Source organism: Pterocles gutturalis, unplaced genomic scaffold, assembly GCF_000699245.1.
Source record: "Pterocles gutturalis isolate BGI_N339 unplaced genomic scaffold, ASM69924v1 scaffold6783, whole genome shotgun sequence".
NCBI classification, from domain to species: Eukaryota; Metazoa; Chordata; class Aves; order Pterocliformes; family Pteroclidae; genus Pterocles; species Pterocles gutturalis.
In genome coordinates, this window is record NW_010125458.1 from 2506 (window position 1) to 26200 (window position 23695).

The 23695-nt window shown below is 35.4% G+C and overlaps 1 protein-coding gene across 1 annotated transcript in view; it reads right to left on the minus strand.

Annotated features, from left to right (window-relative positions):
- Positions 1–300: 300 nt before the first annotated feature.
- The window catches only part of TTLL7 (tubulin tyrosine ligase-like family, member 7), a 52570-nt gene continuing 29175 nt past the window's right edge, over positions 301–23695 (minus strand). Inside the window, exons 14-20 of the mRNA XM_010078570.1 lie at positions 20050–20245; positions 18766–19046; positions 16324–16458; positions 14518–14598; positions 9027–9187; positions 3838–4011; positions 301–421 (exon numbers count right to left, since the gene is read on the minus strand). Coding sequence (XP_010076872.1) covers positions 301–421; positions 3838–4011; positions 9027–9187; positions 14518–14598; positions 16324–16458; positions 18766–19046; positions 20050–20245 — 1149 coding nt within the window. The remainder of the gene's footprint in view (positions 422–3837; positions 4012–9026; positions 9188–14517; positions 14599–16323; positions 16459–18765; positions 19047–20049; positions 20246–23695) is intronic.

Consider the following 23695-nt stretch of genomic DNA (forward strand, 5'->3'; position numbering starts at 1 on the left):
CACTAATAGGATCTTCAAGATAAATTCCATTTTATATATTCTGCAGCAAAAATAACATTTCTAGTAGGAAGGAATTACTTATAAACCTAGCAAGATCACATTCACATGTGTGTGTAAACAACAAGGTTTATTATGTTTCCAGAAAAGCTATGCTTTTACAATAGGTTTTTGGCTAAATTATCATAATATGGTAGTAAATATATAGCAGTGCTTATATTTAGCTGCATCACAAATTTTAATTTGAAAAAAAAAAAAAAAGGAATGCAATTATTTAAGAAGAACAGCAACCTTCCTTTTGCTTCACAAGTGACTGTATCTGTGTGTGAACAAAAAGTTAGGGCGAGGTGTTCCAGATGAACTGCAGCTAAGGATGGACGAGGATGATTTCATGATGAACAGTGAAGGTCCTGGCAATAAACACCTAGAAGGGATATGAAAAACATAGCAGAGTTTACAGGCAAAGTGACATTCAAGAGCAAAATAATTAGCTGTTCATGTGCCATACCTTATAATCACTGTATGCAAGAAATTATGTAAATAGTATTTATAAAACATACAGGGCATTAGGCACTAGCTAACAGATCTAAACTCAGAGAAATTTGTAGCAAAATTTCAAGATGTTGTATGAGGATGAAACATCTTTCCAGTCCTTTAAAGCAAGTGGATAAATGACATCCTGCATAACACTACTACCAATAATGAATACTTTACCCACTGTTCTCTGTTATTGTAGTACTATTTCTTCAATTAAACCGGGTAAAAACTGCAATTGATGTTAACCAGCTTATAAAAAGTTGCAAAAAAGGTTGATTAGGGAAAAACCAGAAATTTTCAGCTTAGGTTAGACATGCTATCATCACTATTCTTTAACAGTAGACATGCCATCATCACTACTCTAGTAAAGCAAGAAATGATGATGCTGCAACCTGGTAAGTCACATCAGTGACTGTTTACTTTTTAAATTCAGGCAACTATATAGCTTGTATTTTATGTAATAATACAAGCAATAATTTATCATATGCCTAATATTAATTCCTAAATCTTTTCATGTTATCATTTCCTAATAGTTAATTGCAGAAGTCATTAGATGAGCACAGGAAGTATGCAAAAATAATATCCACACTAAATCAGAATTTCATAATGAATTATCTCAATGTTAGGATGGATTAACACAACACATTGTGTAAATTATTGATGAAAAATTGTTGCATCATTCTAGTGAATCATAATGATGAATGATGAATAAGTTAAAAGACTGATCCTACTTATTACATGGATAGAAACAGCATCACACTGTCAATGGGAGACAATCTATATAAGGCACTGTACACATTTGGTTTAAGCTCTGAGAAAAGCTGTTATTATAAAAATATTATCACCAATACATTTTTTTAAACAATTTACAAAAAAATAGAGTCTGATTTGGTATGGGTTGGTGGTGAGATTGATGGTTCACTATGTCACCAGACTGAGTCCTACCTTTGCTTTTGACGGTACAGTAAAAACCCCTAATGCTTCCCAGAGAATATGCCAGGTAATAGATAAAATTATTTAGCAAGCTCTAAGGATCTAGCAGTAGATGGTATTTTTTTTTATTTTGTAACACAGCTGATTTATCAAAATATGAAAAGTCTGGCTTCTTATACAGTATTATTTTAGCTGTTATTTTAAAGAGATTTTGGTATAGGTTTTGAGCTCTCCTGTTGTTTTCTTTACAGTTTAAATTTTGTGAGAAAAAAATTAAATTAATGCACATTTACATTAATACTCCTGTTCATTCTCTTCATGACATACAGTGGATTTATAGTTAGGAGATGTGATTGAGAACAAATTCGAAAAGTGAAAAAATAACTCTGTGGCTGTTTTCATTATCTTTTTCTCTCTCCCTGTACCAATAAACTTTCCCAGCTAAAGAGACATCTATTTGTAATCTTTGAAGCTTTAGTTTCACAAAAATTTGTTTCATAAACACAAAACAAAAAAATGTTGTGCTCAGAAAAAACAAAGTTTTTCAAATTAGATCTTACAAAGTCTTGAAAAAATTGACTTTTTGTGCATTTATTAAATTATACTCTCATCTCCTCTTGCACTTCACACAATTTTACAGAGAGTCAAGAAAAATATTATTACTAGTGCAGATTCTTATATCCTTAAAAACACAAAGAGATGAAAAGTGAAATAGTATTGTGGTTCTCTGATCTCTAGAAAAATAGTTCATTATCTCACAATTGTGAGGCATAATGGCCAAAGTATTTATTTCCACACATATCTTTCATTTCACAAATTCAGAATATCGCAGTTAACTAGCATATTGCCGTATCCACATTATAGATATAACATTTGTGGAGATTAATATAAAAACTGTAATCGTGATGACACTCCAGTGCTGAAGACATACTGATATTTAGAATATAGAGGGTTTAGATTCCTCTAGCCTGTGAAATTTATGAATAAACTTCCATTCAGTATCCAAAGAAAGTAACACAGAAACTGGAGATGAGAAAGTTCTGTTGGACCATCCCTTTCAGTGCTTTCCAAATGCAAGCCTGTTAGCTGGAGAGTAACCTGATCAGTTCAAATGGCTTGTGGTTGGTCATGATGAAAAATTTTCTGCAGTATTAACAGTAAAAGTAATAAAAACTTCAGGGTTGAAGATTTTCTAGTCTTAGCTAATCCAGATGACTTTACCATACTCCTGCTATAGCTCAGTACATGTTAATATTGAATATGATTTGTTTTGTGGCTAACATACTTGTACTTTTGCTGTGACCAAACAAATTCATTATCTGGTTGGTTTTAAATTAAGTTAGAGTGCCTTAAGATCCACATGACAATAACAAATGGGTTCAGTGTATCAAATAACTAGTCTGAGATGCAGCAAGTAAGCAATTAAGTAATAAAATAAGTTTAACAGATAATATATCAAAGGTTTGCTTTTCACGTAATATTTAACTCATAAAGCCCTTCTATGAAATAATGTCTGTAAGACGTTTTATATAAACAAGGCATTTGTAAGTTTTTATACATAATAATTCAAATTGCCATTATAGATAGAATTTGGAAGCCTAGTAATTTGAAACATACATTTAATTCTCCACCTACAACTGTTAAATTGCAGATCGTTGACTCCCACAGTTGGAGCATTTTCAGTAATCCCTGCACTGACAATGTTATTATCCCTATTGTGTCTGCTTGGAGAACTACACCAGCCAGTGGAGAATCAGGTAAGTGCCAAATAATTTTTTTTACTATATGATGCTGTTTTGCAAGGTTTGAAAATATATTTATGCTCTGTAAGATGAAATAATAAAACTTTCAATCTGTAGGTTTTGGAAATCAACTTTGCAAAACTGTGCAATACAGTAAATTAGATGGCACTTACCTGACCCTTGGCTGGAGCTGTGCCCCTATAGCATCCCACTGCGAACGTGAAGCCAAAAGTATCATACATGTTAGGATACCTCTAGGAATGCAAATCTGGAATCAATGACTTTGAGGGATCTGAGAAAGGGAAGAAAGGAAATTTTCACTTCACTTTATGGAAAGCCTTTGCCGCAGCTATTTGGGCGGTAGGTAAGCAAGGCTTTAATAAGTGTAGTTCCACACAAAATGTGTATATCGATTCTTTTAGTAGAACTTCATGAGTGGGCTGAGAGATTAGAACAATAGAAACTCGGGATCAAGGGAAATGTTGGGGGGTCGCGTTGTTTGGGTTTTTTTAAACACATAGTGGAACTAGGCTTAAAGAGAAGTGTAATGGTAGCAACATTGACTGAAACCTGTTCCAAGACTATCCTTTATACTTATTATTTAGGAAGAGAATGTTGAAATGTATACCTTGTATCATCCCAGTGGGGGTTAATCCCAGTTGGGGATCCTCTTGAATCTGATGAATATTTGTAAACCACTAGCAGGCAGTGTTTACAAAGCTGTACTACTCGTTGGCAACACTGGAGTTGCTCAGGAGTAACCACCTCTGTGCTTTTACTGAATATGGTTTCCCAAGAGCTCCTGTTAGGGAAAAACACACAACTTCATGTTTTCTGTCACAAATCGCAATCTGAGAGCCTTACTGCTTTGTATCAGATTTAACAAAAGAGGAAGAAGAGAAAAAGCATGACCTTGCCTGTTTACAGCAAAGGTCTATGCTATTTAACACAAATGCTGGCAGATGCTGAGTCCAAAACACAAATTAAGAAGTTAATCTTCATATGTGAAATGTCCACAAGCCATTTTTTCATTGGGTTTGTTCCCTAAAGCATTTATAGGGCCATTACTTAGGTTTAACACATAAAGATTTACTGTCACATAATTGTATATGTGTCTTACAATACGAATAACAAAAAACACCTATTAATTTTCACAGGCTACCACCTGAATGTGAATGTGATGTGATATTTAAGGAATTAATAAAAGTAATAAATTAATTCTAGATGTCTACCTACACACCATACTAATAATCTTCTAATTTAAGTACATAATACTAAAAACAAATATTAAATTAATTTACAGGAGATTAGTATGTCCTCTGCTTCATCATTCAAACAATCATATGAGGAGAGTTTCTCAGTTTAGTTATTCAAATACTAATTATTATTCCATCTGGTCCTATGGAGTTGGTCTTCTACAATTAATTGCAACTTGCAAAGCATATCTATAGAAGCATTCCTTTTTGAAATGCAGACCATCATGCTTTTGTTTTCTAAAAAAGCCATTTATCCTTCCAAAAAGACCCCAAACCCTACCATATCAATGTAAACCAAGTATGTTTTACCGAAGAAGACAAAAATAGTACTTTGCATACACCTCAAGACTTCCGTTTGTGCAAAGTTCTGCCCAGATTACAGATCATTACATCTGTTTTAAAGGCAACACGGTCCCTGTAAAGATTTTTTTTTTGGTCAAAATATTATCCAGTAGCAGAGATGGTTTGAAAACTTGAGGTTTTTGTTTGTTTATGAAAGAAGCACTTCACAGAGTGAAGAAAATTTGCTGCATCTGTCTTCAACATAGCATCCAGGATGATTTAGCCACATCCACTGAGATCAGCAGATTTAACATCCCTAGCATAGAAAGTGTGTCCTTACAACAACATGAAAGAACCAACAAACTTACTCCTGTCTAGTGAGATTTTTAAAATTACACTGCATTAGAATGAAATTATGATCATTAATGACTAAAAGATAAACTGTATGTAGAGCTAACTGATTTTTCAGCCTGGCTCCTCAGTCTAGATAATATGTTCCAGCTAAAACTGTTCAAGCCTACAGAATTTCTACTGCACGTATAATTTTCAAATGATGCAAGCATTAATTATTATCCATATAATGGCCCCAGGTCAGGGCTATCCCAAGCACAAATACAGGCTGGGCGGAGAATGAATTGAGACCAGCTCTGAGGAGAAGGACTTGGGGGTGTTGCTTGATGAGAAGCTCAACATGAGCCGGCAGTGTGCACTTGCAACCCAGAAAGCCAACTGTATCTTGGGCTGCATCAAAAGAAGCATCACCAGCAGGTTGTGGGAGGTGATTCTCCCCCTCTACTCTGCTCTCGTGAGACCCCACCTGCAGCACTACATCCAGCTCTGGAGTTCTCAGCACAGGAAGGACATGGACCTGCTGGAGTGAGTCCAGAGGAGGGCCACAAAGATGGTCAGAGGGCTGGAGCACCTCCCCTATGAGGACAGGCTGAGAGAGTTGGGGTCGTTCAGCCTGGAGAAGAGAAGGCTGCAGGGAGACCTTATAGCAGCCTTCCAGTACCTGAAGGGAGCTACAGGAGAGATGGGGAGGGACTCTTGATCAGGGAGCACAGTGATAGGACATGGGGTAACGGATTTAAGCTGAAAGAGGGTAGATTTAGATTACATATTAGGAAGAAATTATTTACTGTGAGGGTGGTGAGGCACTGGAACAGGTTGCCCAGGGAAGCTGTGGATGCCCCATCCCTGGAGGTGTTCAAGGCCAGGCTGGATGAGGCTTTGAGCAACCTGGGCTAGTGGAGGGTGTCCCTGCCCATGGCAGGGGGGTTGGAACTCGATGATCTTTACAGTCACTTCCAACCAAAACCATTCTATTATTCTATGATAATTAATTGTTTAAGAAATATTGGTTATAAGGCATCAAAACGGTTTCACTTCATAAACAGAATAATTGTCCTACTTGAAGAGATTCTATTTTCTTTAATATACTTTTTTCTCAGTCTTGTGTCCTGTCTGGGAACTATCCACATGTATTTTTACATGGAAAATAATCTGTTGTCTTCATTCTTTCCTCATGAAGTCATGTGGTGGTTGGTAGAAAGCAGCAAGATGAAGTTCTAAGTATTGCATTCGTTCAACAGGTTCACAGTGCTACACATAATTATATTCTAATTCAATACATAAATCTCCAAAATCTTGTGGAAAAAACTTTCCTGATAAATTCCTTAAGTTCTGGGCTTTGAGGTCTGTGATCACTTTCCTACAGTTATGAGGGATTTTATCATTGAAAAATAATATACGGCCTGCTATAACTATGGCCACTTATGAATATAGTGGTATATGGTTACCCTAATAACAAAGATAGAGATTTTGAAATATATATGTGAATTTTAATGAGCTTTCATAGACATGTGCCTGTGCAACCTCCTCCATGCGCTACACAGATTCAGTTCATACTCTGTTATACAGCAGTCAACAAGGATCAGAGTACTGTTACCTAAGGAAGCTTAATTTCTTACGCTGTAACTTTAGTTTCCATATATTAGTAAGCAATGATGGAGTCCTCACTAGTTCCAGAAAAGAGTATTATGCTTGATTGCACATATTGTCAATTATGTATTATTCTTTTTTATAACCATCTGAAGTCAACTGGTTCTACCAGTTTTCTCATATTTTAATTGTTTATTACACAGTAAAACAAACGTAGCTTTATGAAGCCATCTACATTGTGGTTATTTCACTGAGGTTTTCTTTGTTTCTTTGTTCATTCTTTTTGCTAAAATGGTATATGCCTAGCAGAGATCTAACCAGCAAGAGGAAACCTTAGGGCTATTAGCTCTGTTCTCCTCCCAAGACATATATCTTACAAATAGTCAAAGTACTATAACTCAGTATATGTCATAGACTCATATTGTTTCTGAATTAGCACATTAATATGCCTTCCCAACATGTTTCCCCAAGTTCCACAAATGTCAATCTGTTCTTTAAAATGGCACAATGAACTCTAAGGAGGAGTGATGAGAAGCTGGCCTCTCCGTTATAGAGGTGCTGTTGAGTTCTGTGTTGTGGATTATGTGGCAAGAAGGATGCTTGTAACTGAACAAACAGCATACTGGGAAGGTACAAACAGCCTTTCTGTTTTCTTCTGTGAATTCTATATTAACTATATTACATGCAGAATGGTCTCTACACATACTGGATATTTGTATATTACTTTTACAGTGTTTTTTAGAATCTTGTACATAGCAACTGCTTTCACACAAAATTGGACCTTTGTCAAAAAATTTAGCCCCACTTTGAAGTCATCTGAGTCTTGTTCTGCATGAATGAAATTATTGCTAGATGAGGAATCCTACTTGTCATTGAACTCTTCTGCTGGCTCAAAGACTCTTCTCCTGAGCCAACTGAGCAGCAGAGTTGTTCAAAGCTTTTGAACAAAAACCATTCTTTGTAGAGGAAAAAAAATCTTAAATGAGAATTTTCATGCATATTAGATTTGCACACTAAAAGTAAAATTCAAAATAATAACAGCATTATTAAAAGGTAAAGTAATTATTATATTTTATGACGACAAAAAATGAGCTTGAACTAAAGACTTCACACACTTCTGCTGGCATAAAGAAGGGACCCTACAGGTGCTGGAGATTATATAAAAAAATGTTTCAGACTGGAAACACGGAAATATTTTCTCACCCTACTTTAACTTTTGGAGTTTTGCACAACAACAAACCTTCAGCAATGAGAAGATAATGGTAAAAAAGCCCAAAACACTGATGACCTTTTGGATACTCTCAAATCCCTCTTCTTCTTGTTATCCATTTTGTTGGGAAACAATAAGTGCATTACCTGTATTCTCTACATATGACAAATGACTATATGTGAAGAACATACTGACCTGATTCCTTTGTACATACAATATCCATTAGCTTACTATTGTGTCTGCTGTAGTTCATGTTCAATAAATCTCTTAGAACACCTTATGCAAGCTAATCAAAACCCCTGCCATTCTTTAGACATTGTATATACTTAGAGAGAAAATGTCTTTTTTGAATGCAACACAGTCATATTTAAACATTTGTATTCTTACTTTATGAAGAAATTTCACAGGTGGGGGATTATTTTATACCTCTGATCTGATCCTCCACACCTATCCTTACACAAATGCCTTTGATTTCAAGAATGTAGAATTGAAGTGTAGGATATTGAACTTTCAACATATGGCCTGATTTTTTTTCCCCATGGAAAACTTGCATTTGCTACCCAAACCAAAAATATCTGCTTACCTCAGCAGGGACATTTCCTGTTCTGCATATACTTAAATTCCCACCGGTGTGGGAAATAGTGAATATAATCAAACACAGAAATTCAAACTCATTATTTGTAAATCACAGAAGTGACTTTGCATTTGGCATGAGATGTCACCTGCACTTGTGACTGAATTCTTTCCCTTGTAAATCTTGAGCTCAAATGGATATGACAATGATTTCCATTGAGAGTAAGTCCACATTTGACACTTAACAGTGGTCTGGCCTCAAAATTGTGCACCATCCAATGAAAGAGTTGACCTACATCTCAAATATTTTGAAAATTAGATTTTTTTTCCTTAGATTATTATATTTGTAAATACATCACTAAATGTCTGATTCCATTATTGAAATGGTTGGCCTAAATTATTATTTTTCTAATTATACTGTATTTGTAGATGATTTTAAAACAACGTCAATGTATTACAGCATTCTCTCAAATGCAAATGAGCAACAAAGCATGCCAGTATTGATTGTAATTGTGAAGTTATGAAGAACACTAAGATAAGAAAAAATAAGCTTACCCTGAATTACAGAAACAGTTCCATAGGCCTTGACCATGGCTCCAAAGTAAGCGATTAAATACACGGTTAAAGAGACGGTACAGATGTAAATTTTCAATGTCTGGAGCCTTCCAGACATGCAGCAGAACTTCGCGAACACTTGTCTTGACTATATCCAAGACCTAAGAAAGAGTATTCTAAGCAAGTCAAAGCAAAGGCATATTGCAAAATCTAAATCCAACTGTTCACTGACTCACTGCACACACACACACACGCACAGATGACTGCATAGCCGTTAATTCCCACAGATGTCTATGTTTAGTTTCTGTGCATTCATCAGCAAACTTTTATGATATGCTTTTTCTGTCAATAACATTTTGCAAAGACAAATAAAAATATTTTATTTTTATTACAGAAAAGTTAATTTCTACTTTTGTCAGTCTGTTCAATACTAGCTCATTTAAATGACAAAGTTTAAAAAAGAAACAAAATAGACACAATTACAGACTAGAAGCAATGTAATTAACAACCCAAATATTATATATATTATATATTTGAAGATTATCTCCTCTTCTTTTCCCACTCCCTTTTAAAATACCATCTATTTTATAAAGAACTAAAATGTTCTTAAAAGCTACAAACTGTGGTTTAATGTCTGTTTAAGCTCAGTGTTAGCCTAGATCAAACCATTTTAGTTTACCTTTCATGCAGGAAACAGTGTAGTGAAATGAATAAAATAATCAGCAAGATATTTAAAATAGCAATGTTTATAGAAATGCAATGGACTCTACATTTAAATGCAAGTGTGTAAAGATGTGGGTGAAGAAAACACTAAGCTGCATTCATACAGTACTGAGAGTTTTACCCAGTAAGTTGTGCATCCAACTCATCAGAGTCCTCATGGATACACCTTTGCACATCCCACTGAACTGGGACAAGGAAGGTGGGGCTAATCCTGCCGGCTTTTAAACATCTGTACCTTCTCTTAAGTCAGGCCTCTAGGTTCCCTCCATAATTGCTGGAGAGAAACAGGCTCCAGAGTGTCTTGGCTGCTACTTTGCTGTCTAGTTACGTACTATCAATAAGACTGGCAATAGTTTTGTGACCAAACTATTATTTTGGCCCCACACTGGCATTCTGAACAGTGTAAAATCTCTCCTAAAAAAAGCCTACAGTGCATGTAACCTACAAACAAAAATGTCAGTTAAATCAACATGATTTCCTGTAAAGGAGACACTCTTACTACCTCTTCTGCAAAACAGCATCTTCCAAAAAAACAGTCACGCTCAAGTGGCTGGTGAACCGATGGACGTATTAATTTATTTGGTATAAAATGTGGATTAGAAGGTACAATACCATCCCAGGAAACTGTCAGATATGTTATGACAAGCTGAATCACATGAAGGAGATTTAGTAGAACAGTAAAGTACAGAAGCATGGTGTAGGACTGACATTTTTTTGGTCCTGCATAACAAGCTGATGTTTATAAATAGTATGATTAGACATGATGAGTGAAACAAAGCATAAATAAACAAAATGCTTGCAATAGCACAATGAAGCTGCATAGTAAAGTGTAATGCTTAATGGGCAGAAAATCTATTAATACCTAATAATGACAACCTCGATTAAATATGTCATTTTCATGTTATTCAAGCTCTTTTCTGAAGACCTAGGAATTACTCAGCACTAATTTCATGCATGTAATAACCCAATGCAAATACAATGCTGTCCTCTCTGTTGGGAATCTTTATGAATGCAGGTGTCTAACATACTAAAAACTAAACCTGTGGTCTCTTCCTCCCAAAGAGTGAGATAGAAAGAGTAGTAAATTATAACCTAAGTATGTTGATCTTGTTTAGTTACTGCAAGACCTAAACCCAGGGTTTGGACTGCCCCACATTTGTGGAATGGGTCCAGATTTTCAGACATTCCCTTAGCAGCATTAGCTTACTGTCTTAATGCTCCTCAAGCAGCCTCTTCCTTGTGTCTTGCCTGATTAAGGCTTTCCCACACAAATGGCCAGCTGCTGTGATTGTATACACCCATTTGAACCGTGTCCCTAAATTAAAAGCATCAACCATACATCTCTTTACAGTGTTACACTGTCTAGTAATAATTTATCTCTCTGTGTAAAACAGAACAATTCCACCCTGTATAGATTCTCTCACTAGTCCAAAAGACATGAACTGAGAACCATGATGCCAGTGTAGAGCTTTTTCTTTTACTTTAGCACCTGGAGTTGAAGAAAACTAAGGACTGAACCTTGCATCTTAAAGCAAGCCGCAGACTGCCAGGTACTCTGGAAAAGAAACTTTCTTGCTGTTTTTACTGTGTTGATATTGCCAATATGCCAGAGGGAAAACATCCCAGTTAATTGTTCTTGATTTGCAAACATGGCCTCAATCATCCATTTAAGAAAAGAGACAAGGCATTGCACAAGAGCTGGAACTTCATGAAACCTATATCCTAATTTTTCTAAGTTAATTTTCCTAGTTTGCCTTCATCTTTCTGTTTACTTTAATTTATATAATTTACTTTAACATAGCCAATTATCTAGGTGTAACAGAACAAGATGGTATGAAAGAGCATATTCAAAACCCTCTGGTAACCATCAAAACACTTTTAAAGAAATTACTTAAAGTGATGTAACATGAAGCAGTCACAACTCCTCCCATACAAAAGTCTCTTTTTCCTAAAAGTCTCAGGAGACTAAATTTAATTTTAGTATGTATTTATTTCATCGGTTTACTCTCAACTTGCTTCTAAATGCCTCCTATATCTCTGCTGTAATGCCGGAATATTACACACTAAAAATATGAGCATTAGTTTAATTTTTCTACATCATGTTGAATAACTGTTAAGCAAATATATCTGTCAGGGATGAACATTATGAAATCTAGTACATTGCGCAGGTATTTTCTCCTTGTGTGTTAGAATTTCCCACTAAGTATAGTGAAGGGGACTGAGTTTCTGTTTTGTATTTCACAAAATTGCAGAAGGTACCTTTGAAACAGATTCCTTACTCGCATAAATATTCCCCACCTTGAGCTTGCTTCTCGTTTACCCACCTCATTGGAATATAAAACATCCTTCTTTCAAGTCAACAAAAGCTTAAACATTTGGCAGTCCTCAGCTGCAATGTCACTGTCAAAGTTAATCCGTTTTTATAAACCACCCTTCTAAGAATAACTATCTGATTGCTTGAAGGGATTGAGGGTAAAAGCATTAAAAAGAAAAAAAGGCAAATATTTTCCAGTGCAAGCAAAGATGAAGGGCCCACTAGTGCTTCAGGAATTATAAGTCCCCTAAGTTTTAAAAGATGTCCTCACAAGAAGAGCAAAGAAATCCACATTTCTGATTGTGCAGTTTTTGCTAATAACAGCCTGGCATATCAACCTGTATCATCCTGACTTTGTACATGCGCCCTTTGGTTTTACATAACTGTCAGTCAAATAAAGGACAGAACCACCCTTTCTGAAGTAACACTTAAGAAAATTCTGACTAGATTGAAAAGAAAGTAAAAAAAAACCCAAACAAACAGACAGACACAGGTAAACTAAGCCAGATGGCCAAAAGGAGCTTAGGAAGGGCAATTGAAGAATGTACAGTAAATAGCCTCAGTCCCTCAAAGAGCAGATTTATCACTCTCCTGTGGCAATTCCTTCCCATAGGTTTGGGGAATGACCTGCGAGGAAGGGTTGAAAAAGGCACCTTAGCCAGTCTTGTCCGAAAGCCCTGTATCTCAGGTGCAATGATTGGCCCAATCTGGTGACTTCCTTCCACATTTGTGGCATCATAGATTAAAGAAAGTAATTCTAGCAACACATCCCCCACCAATTCCAACCGTCCCAAAGATTCCCGCTGAGAAAACAAGATCTCCATTGCAGCAGCAGTGTGAACGTTGGGCTCTGTTATCTATGTATGTATGCACGTCTCTGTCCCTCCCTTCCTCCCAGCAGCTCTTCCTCCATCGCACCATTGTTACAGGCCCTCACTAAGACTCTCTCGCTTTGGGGCAAAAGGCTACAACTGCCACATGTACACAATAGAAAAGACCTATGTGCACATATATTGGAATTATTGCGCTCTTTCCTGTAACCAGAAAGAAATAAGAGATCATTTTAAGCAACGGGCTATTCAGCAGAATAGCTCTCAATATCAAACTAAAAAATGGCGTAATTTCAGCCAATGAAATTGGTTGCTCTACAGATTCCTGTCAATGGCACAAGAACTAATTCTGCTAAATTATAGATCTGTGCTGCCATTTGACAAGGCTGGAGAAGAATTTTGATTAAATTACAGCCTCCTACATTTCCAAGTTCTTCCTCAGTTCGTCATGTCTGATTTAGTTTTAGAAATCTGTGTGGACACATTCCATTTGGTATTTGAACTTAACTTGAATAGTCAAACATATTTCTATCATATGACATCACATTAAAGCGACATGTTTTCTCTGCCCAGTACAACAATGGAAGCATTTAATGCAATATTCAATAAAATGCAATTTGTAAGACTGATGATCATACTGATAATTTTATAAAAAGTAATTTGAGATGAGGATCTGAAATTGTTCTTCCGTTCTTCTATAACAATCTACCAACCTTTTCCAATTATAATATTTATCATGTATGCAGCATTTTGATTAAGTTACTTTCTTTTATGGTCTATAAAAATAGATTGTGAAACGGAGACACAAAGAGATTAAATGCCTGGAACTGACATGCTAATCCATATAATGCGTCAGTGACCAAGGCAGAGAAGGACCCAAAATACTGCTTTAGGGCACGAAAGTATTAATAATAGATATAATTTCTGCTACATTAAGGAAAATAAATATTACACTGGGAAGATGACTTTGACTGACATATGACATACAGATATGACTGACATAATACCGTATGTCAGGTTTTAAACAGATTAAAAACACTTTAGATGCTATGCACAACAGTAGCTCTTAGATAGCAGATGAGTGAAGACAGAATGATAAACATTATTAGTACTTTGCAAGACTAAGCCAGTTAGTTGGACATTGTAACAATGTCAATAATCTTTGCTTGGCTGGTCTATTTTTTGTTCAACATGGTCTGTTGTAACACTGTGGGTCGAAGACTCACATAACCAAGTGCAATATCACTACTAACTCTAATAGAGGTTAATATGCCTGGTCTGAAACTGTTGACTGGTTTATCCCTTATCTGATGAATCAATACACTTCTAAGAATGTTTGCTAAAAATTAGGTATGTAAGCACTAATCATTTATTTGTTTGCTTTTCTTTCAGCAGACTAGTTTTTAAAGAAATTGATTTTGACATTACATTCCAGGATAATTATGCTTGTCTAAATATGGAGCAACATAATTTCCTCCAGTGGAATTAATTCATATATATGTTAGTATTAATAACCACTATTTTAGCATCTCACGTCACTCCCAGACATTGCTAAACACCAGTAGAAACACTACTATGTGTCTACTTCAGATGATCTTCAGAAAATTAAATATATGTCACTTACTTTTCGTTGCTTTACAGAATCCAGTTTTACCAACCAATAGGATGCCACTTTCGTTTTATGATACTTCCAATTATCCATAATCTGTAGTCATTGCAAAACACAAGATAAAAGAAATACACATAAAAACAACTGAAATCTGGCACTTCATTCATGAGCATTCCTAATGCTAAACAGTGTGAGCATCTAAAAGACCTCTGTGAGAAGAACTTTTCTCTAAAAGAAATAGAAAAATATTTGCAAATTTATGTGGGGGAATGTTTGCAAAGACGCTTGCAATCTTTCAATTTAATCCTGCCCTCTTTTCCACCTGATTCTGACAGTCATACACTACAAAGCAGGTATAAACTTGTCTTGACTGACTCAGCTGGCATTCCTTGAACACAGCAATCAGTTCAGTAATGCATAACTGCTAATCTATTTAAATAGTGAGGTTTTTTGCTGCATAAAGGACATTAGTCATACCTTGAAAACATCTTTTCTATAAATGATATTATATGAACTGCAATACTCTCCTTTTATGATTTCTAAATGCTACCAAAATAGCTCAAGCTGTGAACATACATTTTTATTTTAATTTTATCTTTCTATTCTGTTCCAGAGCTATGACAAGTTCTGCCTCACTGACAACTAATATACCATTACTTCTTTCCTTCCATGATGAAATAGTTTCCCATCAGAAACTGTTTAAGGCAAGACAAATTTATAAAAAATTTCTGCAATAAAAAAGAGCATTTATAACCATGCTAATGTTGTATGAGAAAGCACAACTAGATGTTGTGCATACACACACACACTCCCATATGTACATAAATGGACACACACTCTCGCGTCTGAAGGAGAAAATTTCATGAAACATTTTATTTCTAACATGAGAAACTAAATATGGTAGTTATGGATGCTATCTTCCAGAATCACCCAAATCAACCATCGTTACAGAAGAATTCCTTTCCACTGTGATGTATTTGCACAGATTACTAGAGACATAATTAACATTTCAAAAGCTTGCAGAGCAAAGGACATTTCCAACCAGATAATGAATTAGATTACTTTTAACACACCATAGACTGTGCTTACTACACCAGAATACAGGTGTTAACATGAATTACTAGATCCCTGCAGATCTCAACTAGACTGAGAAAAGAACTTCTACCTTATTTTTTTTTTATTTTCCAGGCTGATGTTACTTTCTTTGCGCTGCTTTTATATATGAATACTAGGTGTTGCTTTTTAACTGTCCTTTAGCTCAGACATCATTTCACAAGTCTTTGATACCAAATGATGAGTCTCAGAACAATGTTGGATGCAAGAAAGGGTAAGCTGGCAAACTAGAAGGGCCAGAAGGAGTGTGACTGGTGTTCTTTATGATGAACAAACTTCCAGTTTGCCTTGCAGCATGCCATTTGGTGTTCTCTTGTATGTCTGTTCAAGAGCAAGTTAAACATGTCAGGATCTGTACTAACAATATCAAATGAAATATAAACTGTTAATGAATTGTAACATTCTTCTTAGTTTACTTAAAAGTTTGAACTTTCTCCATAATGAAAAACTGAATTTTCCTAACCTTCCTGATTGTTTCTCATATATTTTATAAAGACATAGGAATGTTTTCAGTGCTGCTATTTTAAGGTAAGAAAGAATGCAAAGCTCCAGGCTTTTGAAATCTTTTGAATTATCCTGAGTTATGGAAGTTTTAAGGCCACAGGAGCTCATGAATCATAAATTGAGCTTTCTACTTTCCTTCATTTTTGTGGATTAAACAGTAAATGTCTAGCCTGTAATCCTTCTCTCTTATTTATAGATACTTACATCTTCTATAATTAATTCTGATTCTTCATCTGTTTTTCCTGGGAACTTCATTCTCATGTCATTGATAATGAGAAGGGTCTCTTTTGTCAAAGCAACTTCTTGCTCTTTTGCTTTCTGTTGCAGCAAGGACTCACTCTAAAAAACAATATGAAGCCGAGGAAAAAATTCAGGCGTGTGATTAGATCACATTACAAAGATATTTCCTTGACAAAAATAAATTTTAAATAGGATGACATAAAATATATTATTAAAGTGGCTAGACATAATATCTAATGCTTAACTAATATACACACATATGCCTCATGTACACTAATGCATCACCATTACTTATAGTTGTCAAGAAATTCAAGAAAAATAGTTCAAATGTAAGTTTGTTTGAAACAAAATAAACAAATATATATTCAATATTTGTGATGCCCACCATTTAAAATATAAATTTGAAATTTAGATAACAGACTTTAAATTCAAATTCAACATAAGGAAAAAAAATTAGTCGTAAAAAACTTCCTTTCATTTCTTCACTGCAACAATTTAACAGAAACTGCCAATTATATGTCATTGTGCCAAGATTTCAGGAAGCATTAAAAAATAAGGACACTTTGCTCCTATGCAGGTCAGTAGGCGTTCTTACAGTGTCTTTGATTATCCAGGATTTTTTTTAAATATCAATGATTTTTATGCCAACACCAACTTGAAACCCTGCAGTGCCTGTGTAAGACCATCTCTGAAGGGCTTGGGGGTTTTCTTTAAATCTTAGACACTAGTTAGAACTATTTCTGATCCTCTTTCTTTACTTTTGCACACTTCTGTGTTTGCAAGATGAGTGGACATAATTTTATGTTTTTTCAAGGGTGAAATGCAAAAGTTTTAGGCATTTCTAAATCTTTGTATTTTGTAAGAACCACAATGCTTAGGGATATTTTTGCTTAAGTAAGTGATAAATATTTTCAAGCATAACCAAATATTTTGCTATATGATATATAATAATGTGGCTGAAATAACATAGGAAATATTTCCAAATTCACTTCTGTTTATAGCTGCTATAATAATGTGTCTGTAATTCCCAACTGCAAATGGCTTATTCTAAACTTAGTTTCCAGACCTTTAGTACATTTGGATCTCAGCAGCCTCCAAAAATGGCAATATACTGCTCTTTTCTTGCCCAAAGGATAGATAAACTAATACTTTATCACACATAAATGGTTTCTTCTTAGTAAGTTACAGTTTATCAATTTAAATTTTATTCTAGCTGTAATATATAGTATATTATTCTTAGTTGCCAAAATAATTATGAACATTCACAATACAGTGCTAACATCTGAGTAATTCTTATCCATTTTGCAAGTAATTTTATTCACATTATTTTAAGAAGCATGACCTGAGCTCTATCACCCAACATAATTGTTCTGCATATCACGATCATTTCTATGGTGGAGATTTCTCAGTGAAAAAGGACATATGGTTTCTTACTAACGTTAATTTCAGTAGCCCATTTTTAATGTCAGATGGTAAGAGACTGTTTTTAATCTTTCAGTAATTTGTATTTGATATAGAGTTAATGGGAATAGAAAAATCTATATTAGCCCTACCTCATTAAACTCTCAGAGTACATCTTGATGATAAAAGGGTACTTTTTAAACTTGAGATAGCTAATGTGATAAAAAATACCTTTAACACATTGTGGTGAAGACACAATCTTAATGTCTTTCCAATTCTATTATCTGACTTTAAAGATGGAAAACCAATGTTAAGGAGTATTTCACAAGATGTCAGTACACAATTCAAAAGGATCCTTAAACATCATTGAGACAAAGCCTCACAGGCAGAACAGACAATAAGCGTTCTACCAGATAAAAATTATGATGAGAGATAGTAAATACTGTGAAGTTAATTAGCATTACAAAAGGATTTCTCACAGTCAAAGCTCACCACAATAGAGAAAAGGCTGCAAATATGGGATACAAGTGCCAATTTGTTTTGCCCCAACTCCAGGTGAATTGTTTGGGTGATGAAAAATACAGGTCAGGTACCAAAGCATGAATGGAAATTCACTGGCTCCAACACCCAGGAAAATGCAGAATGAGGTTTGGGACTGATCCCAGCAAACGCTGCCTAAGGATAAGTGGATATGCGATCCACCATACAAACACAAAAGAAGAAATGCCTGGGTTGTGAAGGAGATACCAAAGAATATGGCAGTCTAGTGCCAAAAGGAAAAAGTGTATGGGTCAGAAGTATTGCTGCACCAGAAACACTGAAACATCACAGCTAGCGCTCACTGTAAAGTCACATGCAGGTCTAGAAATCTTACACTCCCGAGTTTCTGTCAAATGGCATCAACTATAGCACCTCAGGTTTTCTGACATTGTAAAAGCAGTAATGTATTTATTGAATTTTAGAGAAATGGAACACATTTTGAATGGAACTGCTGTGTTAACTCACCCCCAAAGAGTTCATAGTTCCCAAGCTGGGTGTCTGAGAGACTCTGGCTGAAGACGGGCTGCGATTTAAAGAATGAGACCTGTTCACTGAGGATGCACGCTGGGTTTGCAGAGATGCTTTGGCTGAAAAGGGACGTTGCTCAACTGCTTGTGACTGCATAGTCAATATTGATATTGAACGAGGGCAGCTTACAGAACGCCTTATTGGACCTGTGGATGATGTGGGGGATGAATATGATGGAGATTTTATATTTTTAATCGAAGGTTTCCAGTTCATTCTACCTGCAGACAAATTAAATTAATGACACAATTATTTATTGTTCTTTTAACACCCATTTTTCAGTCTTTAACGAACAATGTATATGTCACCAACATGTGTGCCCATCTGTTGCGCTATAGTGTACATTGACCAACAACTATATATGTAGCCGCTATTTATGTCAGATCCTCTAATAATACATACTTTACATACTCTGTAAGAACATTTATTTCTTCCTCATAGCCAGATTTAATCAGGTAGACTTCCAGTCCTCTGTAACATGCATAAGATTTATGACAGAGTGCATATGACCTATAGGTCAAAGAGTATGTGGCTAGTATGTGTGGCTCCCTGACTGTGAGAATATGGAAGCAGGAGAGAAAATTTGGTTGATGGATCTCATATTTGCAGATCCAGTCTCCTTTTACTGCTCCTGCCCAGCTGTACAGTTTTTTAATTCAGTCTTCTGCTAAAGAAAGGATGCTGCTATGAAAAATAAAATTTTAAAAGCAGCATTATATGCATGAAATTACATGATTAAATTATTTGAAACAATACACAGCTGAAACAAAAAATAACATGCTATATCTATCATGTTCAACAGAACACAGTCACACTAATGCTCTGCAGCAAGCAAGAAAACAATCACCAAAAAAAAACTGTGCAGGGATCTCATCTGGAATATATTACTTTCTATATGTCTCCAGATACATTTCTTTATCCTTTCTACATTCCAGCTAATTCAAGCTTAATAAGACTACTTTTTACAGGGGAAAAAATAACAAATCTGCTTAAAAAAACTAAGAGCAAAGAGGAACATTCACACACTTCTCTTTATCATTCTTGGCAAAAGAATATTAATTTTTCCCTTTTTTGAAAATTAATTTTCATAAATTTAGAAGAGATTTTAAAGAAGACTAAACAAGCAAACCCGGAGTTACAAATGTTGATACATTCTGAAATACTGAAGCATTTTATATAATTCATCTTGAATGCCAGACTTGGAAGAGTGCTCATTTAACTTACCTGATCGTTCCAAAGATTTGTATTTATTTTCTTCAAGATCATATGAAACTTTTTTCTCTTTTTTTTCATTGTGATCTTCCTTTTCAGTTTCTTCTCCTGTTTCTGACATACTGCTACCACTATCACAGCTACTATCACTATTGTAGTTCTTAAGTTTTCTTAAGGGCTGTGCACTTTCTGGCATTGAACACAAGGGCTAAAGCAAGCAAAAAAAAAAAAAAAATTACATTACATTTCTTCAGAATCCCAAAAGAACACTTTACTATCACACTAGGTCCCTGATTCAGGTAGGTTCATTTGTGCATATTTAAACTCTCACAAAATAGATTGGAAGTTTGCCCTTAATTTTAATATAAATGCTTAAATATTTCATTGAATTCACTACACAGTAATCTTAATCTTTCTCACATGAAGAGCAGCATAATATAGTAAGGGGAAAAAATATTTTATTTCAAGTATGACTTACACCACCAGACATTACTGAATTACATTTTGAAATCATAAATCAGGTGATAAAGAATACCATTTACAATCAGTTTCAATCCCTCACTGATATTTGCAATAACTGAGGCCATAGTTTAACAATGATCAATATGAAGTAAAGAAATACATCAGGGAACTTTGGCTGGTACATTTCTGAAAGAGAAAGTGATTAATCCACATCCTGCAGAAAGCAGAAACTGGAAGAATATAGCAAGCTATGGTAGGTATATTTGGTGTCCCACACGCACATGGGATTCAGTGTCATTAGGTAATTAATATTGTGCTATTACCAAGGATACTGCAAGACAGAAAGCAAAAAGTAGGAGACAGCGAAACTGATGCAAGAACAGAAACTACAAATGAAAATTTTTCTTCTTCCATCAACCATCAGGCAGATAAGAAGGATCCAATATTCTCCTACTATCGTAAGAAGGCTCATGTGGCCACATTTTCTTTCTTTACAGTAACTCTCAGCTATAAGAAGGTATGGTGATGGCCTCATCTTCCTAGTCATCCAATGGACTGCAATTAAAACTCAGATTTAAAAAAATTAATTCACATATTTTGAGTTGGAGTGAAATAGAAGAACTCTCAGGATGAATTTAAATTGCCCTATGATCTTAGCATAATGTAATGCACCAAGATTTATTGTGAAGGGCAACAGAACAAAGCCCCAAAGATACTGTTTCAACAAGACACACTTTATAACTAAACATATTCTACCTAAGCTTCTATTCCAGACACGGAAAGAAAGAGATTTCTGCCACTAACTTAAAAGCAAAAGTATGTTTATGCAAGACCCAGTTGTTAGACCAGATAAGGAAGAGCTGAAGAAGTATGCTCCATTGCGGAGAGCCCTAGCAATTGTTCAGATTACACAAAGAATATTTTTATAGCTATCTACCTGCCAAAAGGTCAAATTAAGGTATCTCAACAGTTATTGTTCCCTTAAAATAGCTGTCCTAATCATGAAATGCTGTGAATCATGGTGATATATCGATCAGACATTCCTGATGAGTTATACAAGGTATAATAAACATTTTCAACCAAAACTCACAGGAGCTTTAACGTAAATCTCATTCCCACATATCATATGCATGTTCCTCACACATTCTACACTAAACAAAAAGAACATCTTGACCGAGACTTCACATCAGTTAATAAAGAAGAATAAAAAGAAAGGTCAAAGAAATTACAGAAAGCAATAGTGACAAATAATAGCTAGATCTGGGTTTAAACTGACCTCTTAAAGTAAGAGATATTTGATTGCTTAGCAATGCTAATCACCTTGATTTTCCCCTTATGCTAACCTCATTTTCCTTTGATTAAACTCATCTGGCTTTATACCAGAAGAATAAAAATAAAAGTAATTGCTCATTTCCTCTAAAATTTGTTATTATATTTCCTTAGTTCTTTTTCCTGCACAAACAGGTGCGATGTAATAAACATGAGCAGACCTTACAGTGTGTAAGGACAAGGTGCCCTCTATAGGCTACAAATAAAGCAGGCATTTCCAGAATTTATTTCTCAATCTAAGTAGAATTCAGTAATATTTTAATTGCAGGCAAAAATGCCTTTATTCTGGGAAATTTTTGACTTGTTTTCTACGCTGAGCTCCTAATCATGTTCAAATAAAAATAAGGCTGAAATTCCTAGCAAATATGGAGTAGTTGTTACATGCAAAGATTATTTATACACACATGCCCCTCTGCTGCTCAGACATGTGCACGTATGTATAAATGTATATGTATCTATATGTTCTATGTATGGAGGAGAATGAGGAGGAAAACACTTCTCTCTTCTAACTATTCCAGCTGTTCTGTATGGAGTTCTCTGAGACCTGACTGTTCCTTTTTCCAAAGAAGAGAGTGCACCCAAGGCAAAGCATCTGACTTCCTAACAGTAGCTTCTGTCAGCAGGCCAGCCACTAACTTTTAAGGAAGGACCGGACTTTATGACCTTCTGAAAGAACCTTTCATGTTGGTTAACAGGAGGTGAAAAGCACTCTTCCTTCAGGTTTGCTTTGTCTATTAGATCATTCATATGTTACTTTTTTGATATGCTGTTGGATCTTTATTAGTAGGATTTTATGATTACAAGATGATTTTTACGGCTGCCTTATTATTTTACTATTGCCTGTCAGTCTGTCAGGTAAATTCTGCTGCCTACCTCACTCTCCAGATTTCTATGCAGATATATATGTAGATATTATGTATCTCATAGCAGACCCTTTACAAAGAGGTAGCCCATCAAATGCATATTATCAGCCATAGGCACCTTACCCCTTACAGGAAAGAGGTGATGCTCTTTTGGTACAAGATACAAGGACCATCCACAATGGGCATCTGTATTTCAAAGGGAGGGCATAGGATATTATGCAACCAGGGAGGTCTCCAGTCACGTGGCTTCACTGTAGGCATGGTTTAAATGATTAAGAAGTGTATCAGGACCCTAAAAAAGACGCAGGAATAGAGATCCTGTACAGCATGAAGTGTGCACACTGCAAGGAAAAGAAACAATTTCTTTGAATAAGCTAGTTTCATTGCTTTCCCTTTTCATTTCATCAATTTTATGGCAAAAAAAAAAAAAAAAAAGGCAGGAATTTTGGTCATATGCAATTTTTTCTTTCTCCTATAAGTGCAAACAATATTGTACTGGTAGAGCAGCTTTTAAGCTACGGAATCCAGTTGTGTATAATAAAAGAAGACTATGCCATATAGTCTCACTCATAAATTGATCAAACTTCATCTTAAAATCTCAGTTTGGGCTCAGTACCCTATTAAATGTTCATGGCCTCCAGCCTGGGAATGGCTTGTGTGCAGCCACTGTAGGGATGGTATAAATCAAGTCCGTGTGCATACATTCAACCAGATAGATGCTCTCTAAAGGCTGCTGGGAAAAGACGGGCTTCAGGAAAAAAAAGGAAACACATAACTGAGATGTTGAACTTGAATGAAGTGACCCTGCATTGAAAAACTGAAAACAAAACCACAACAAAAAGAATCCCTGAGGAATGTGCGTCAAGTGTATTGCCAGAGTGGACTGGACTTTATTTTTCTCCCCTTTAAATGAATCTACCACTGTTAAAGCACTAGCTCACAAAATCCACATATTTGTAATGAGGTTCCTACAAATCTATCTTAATACCAGATTGGGTATGCAG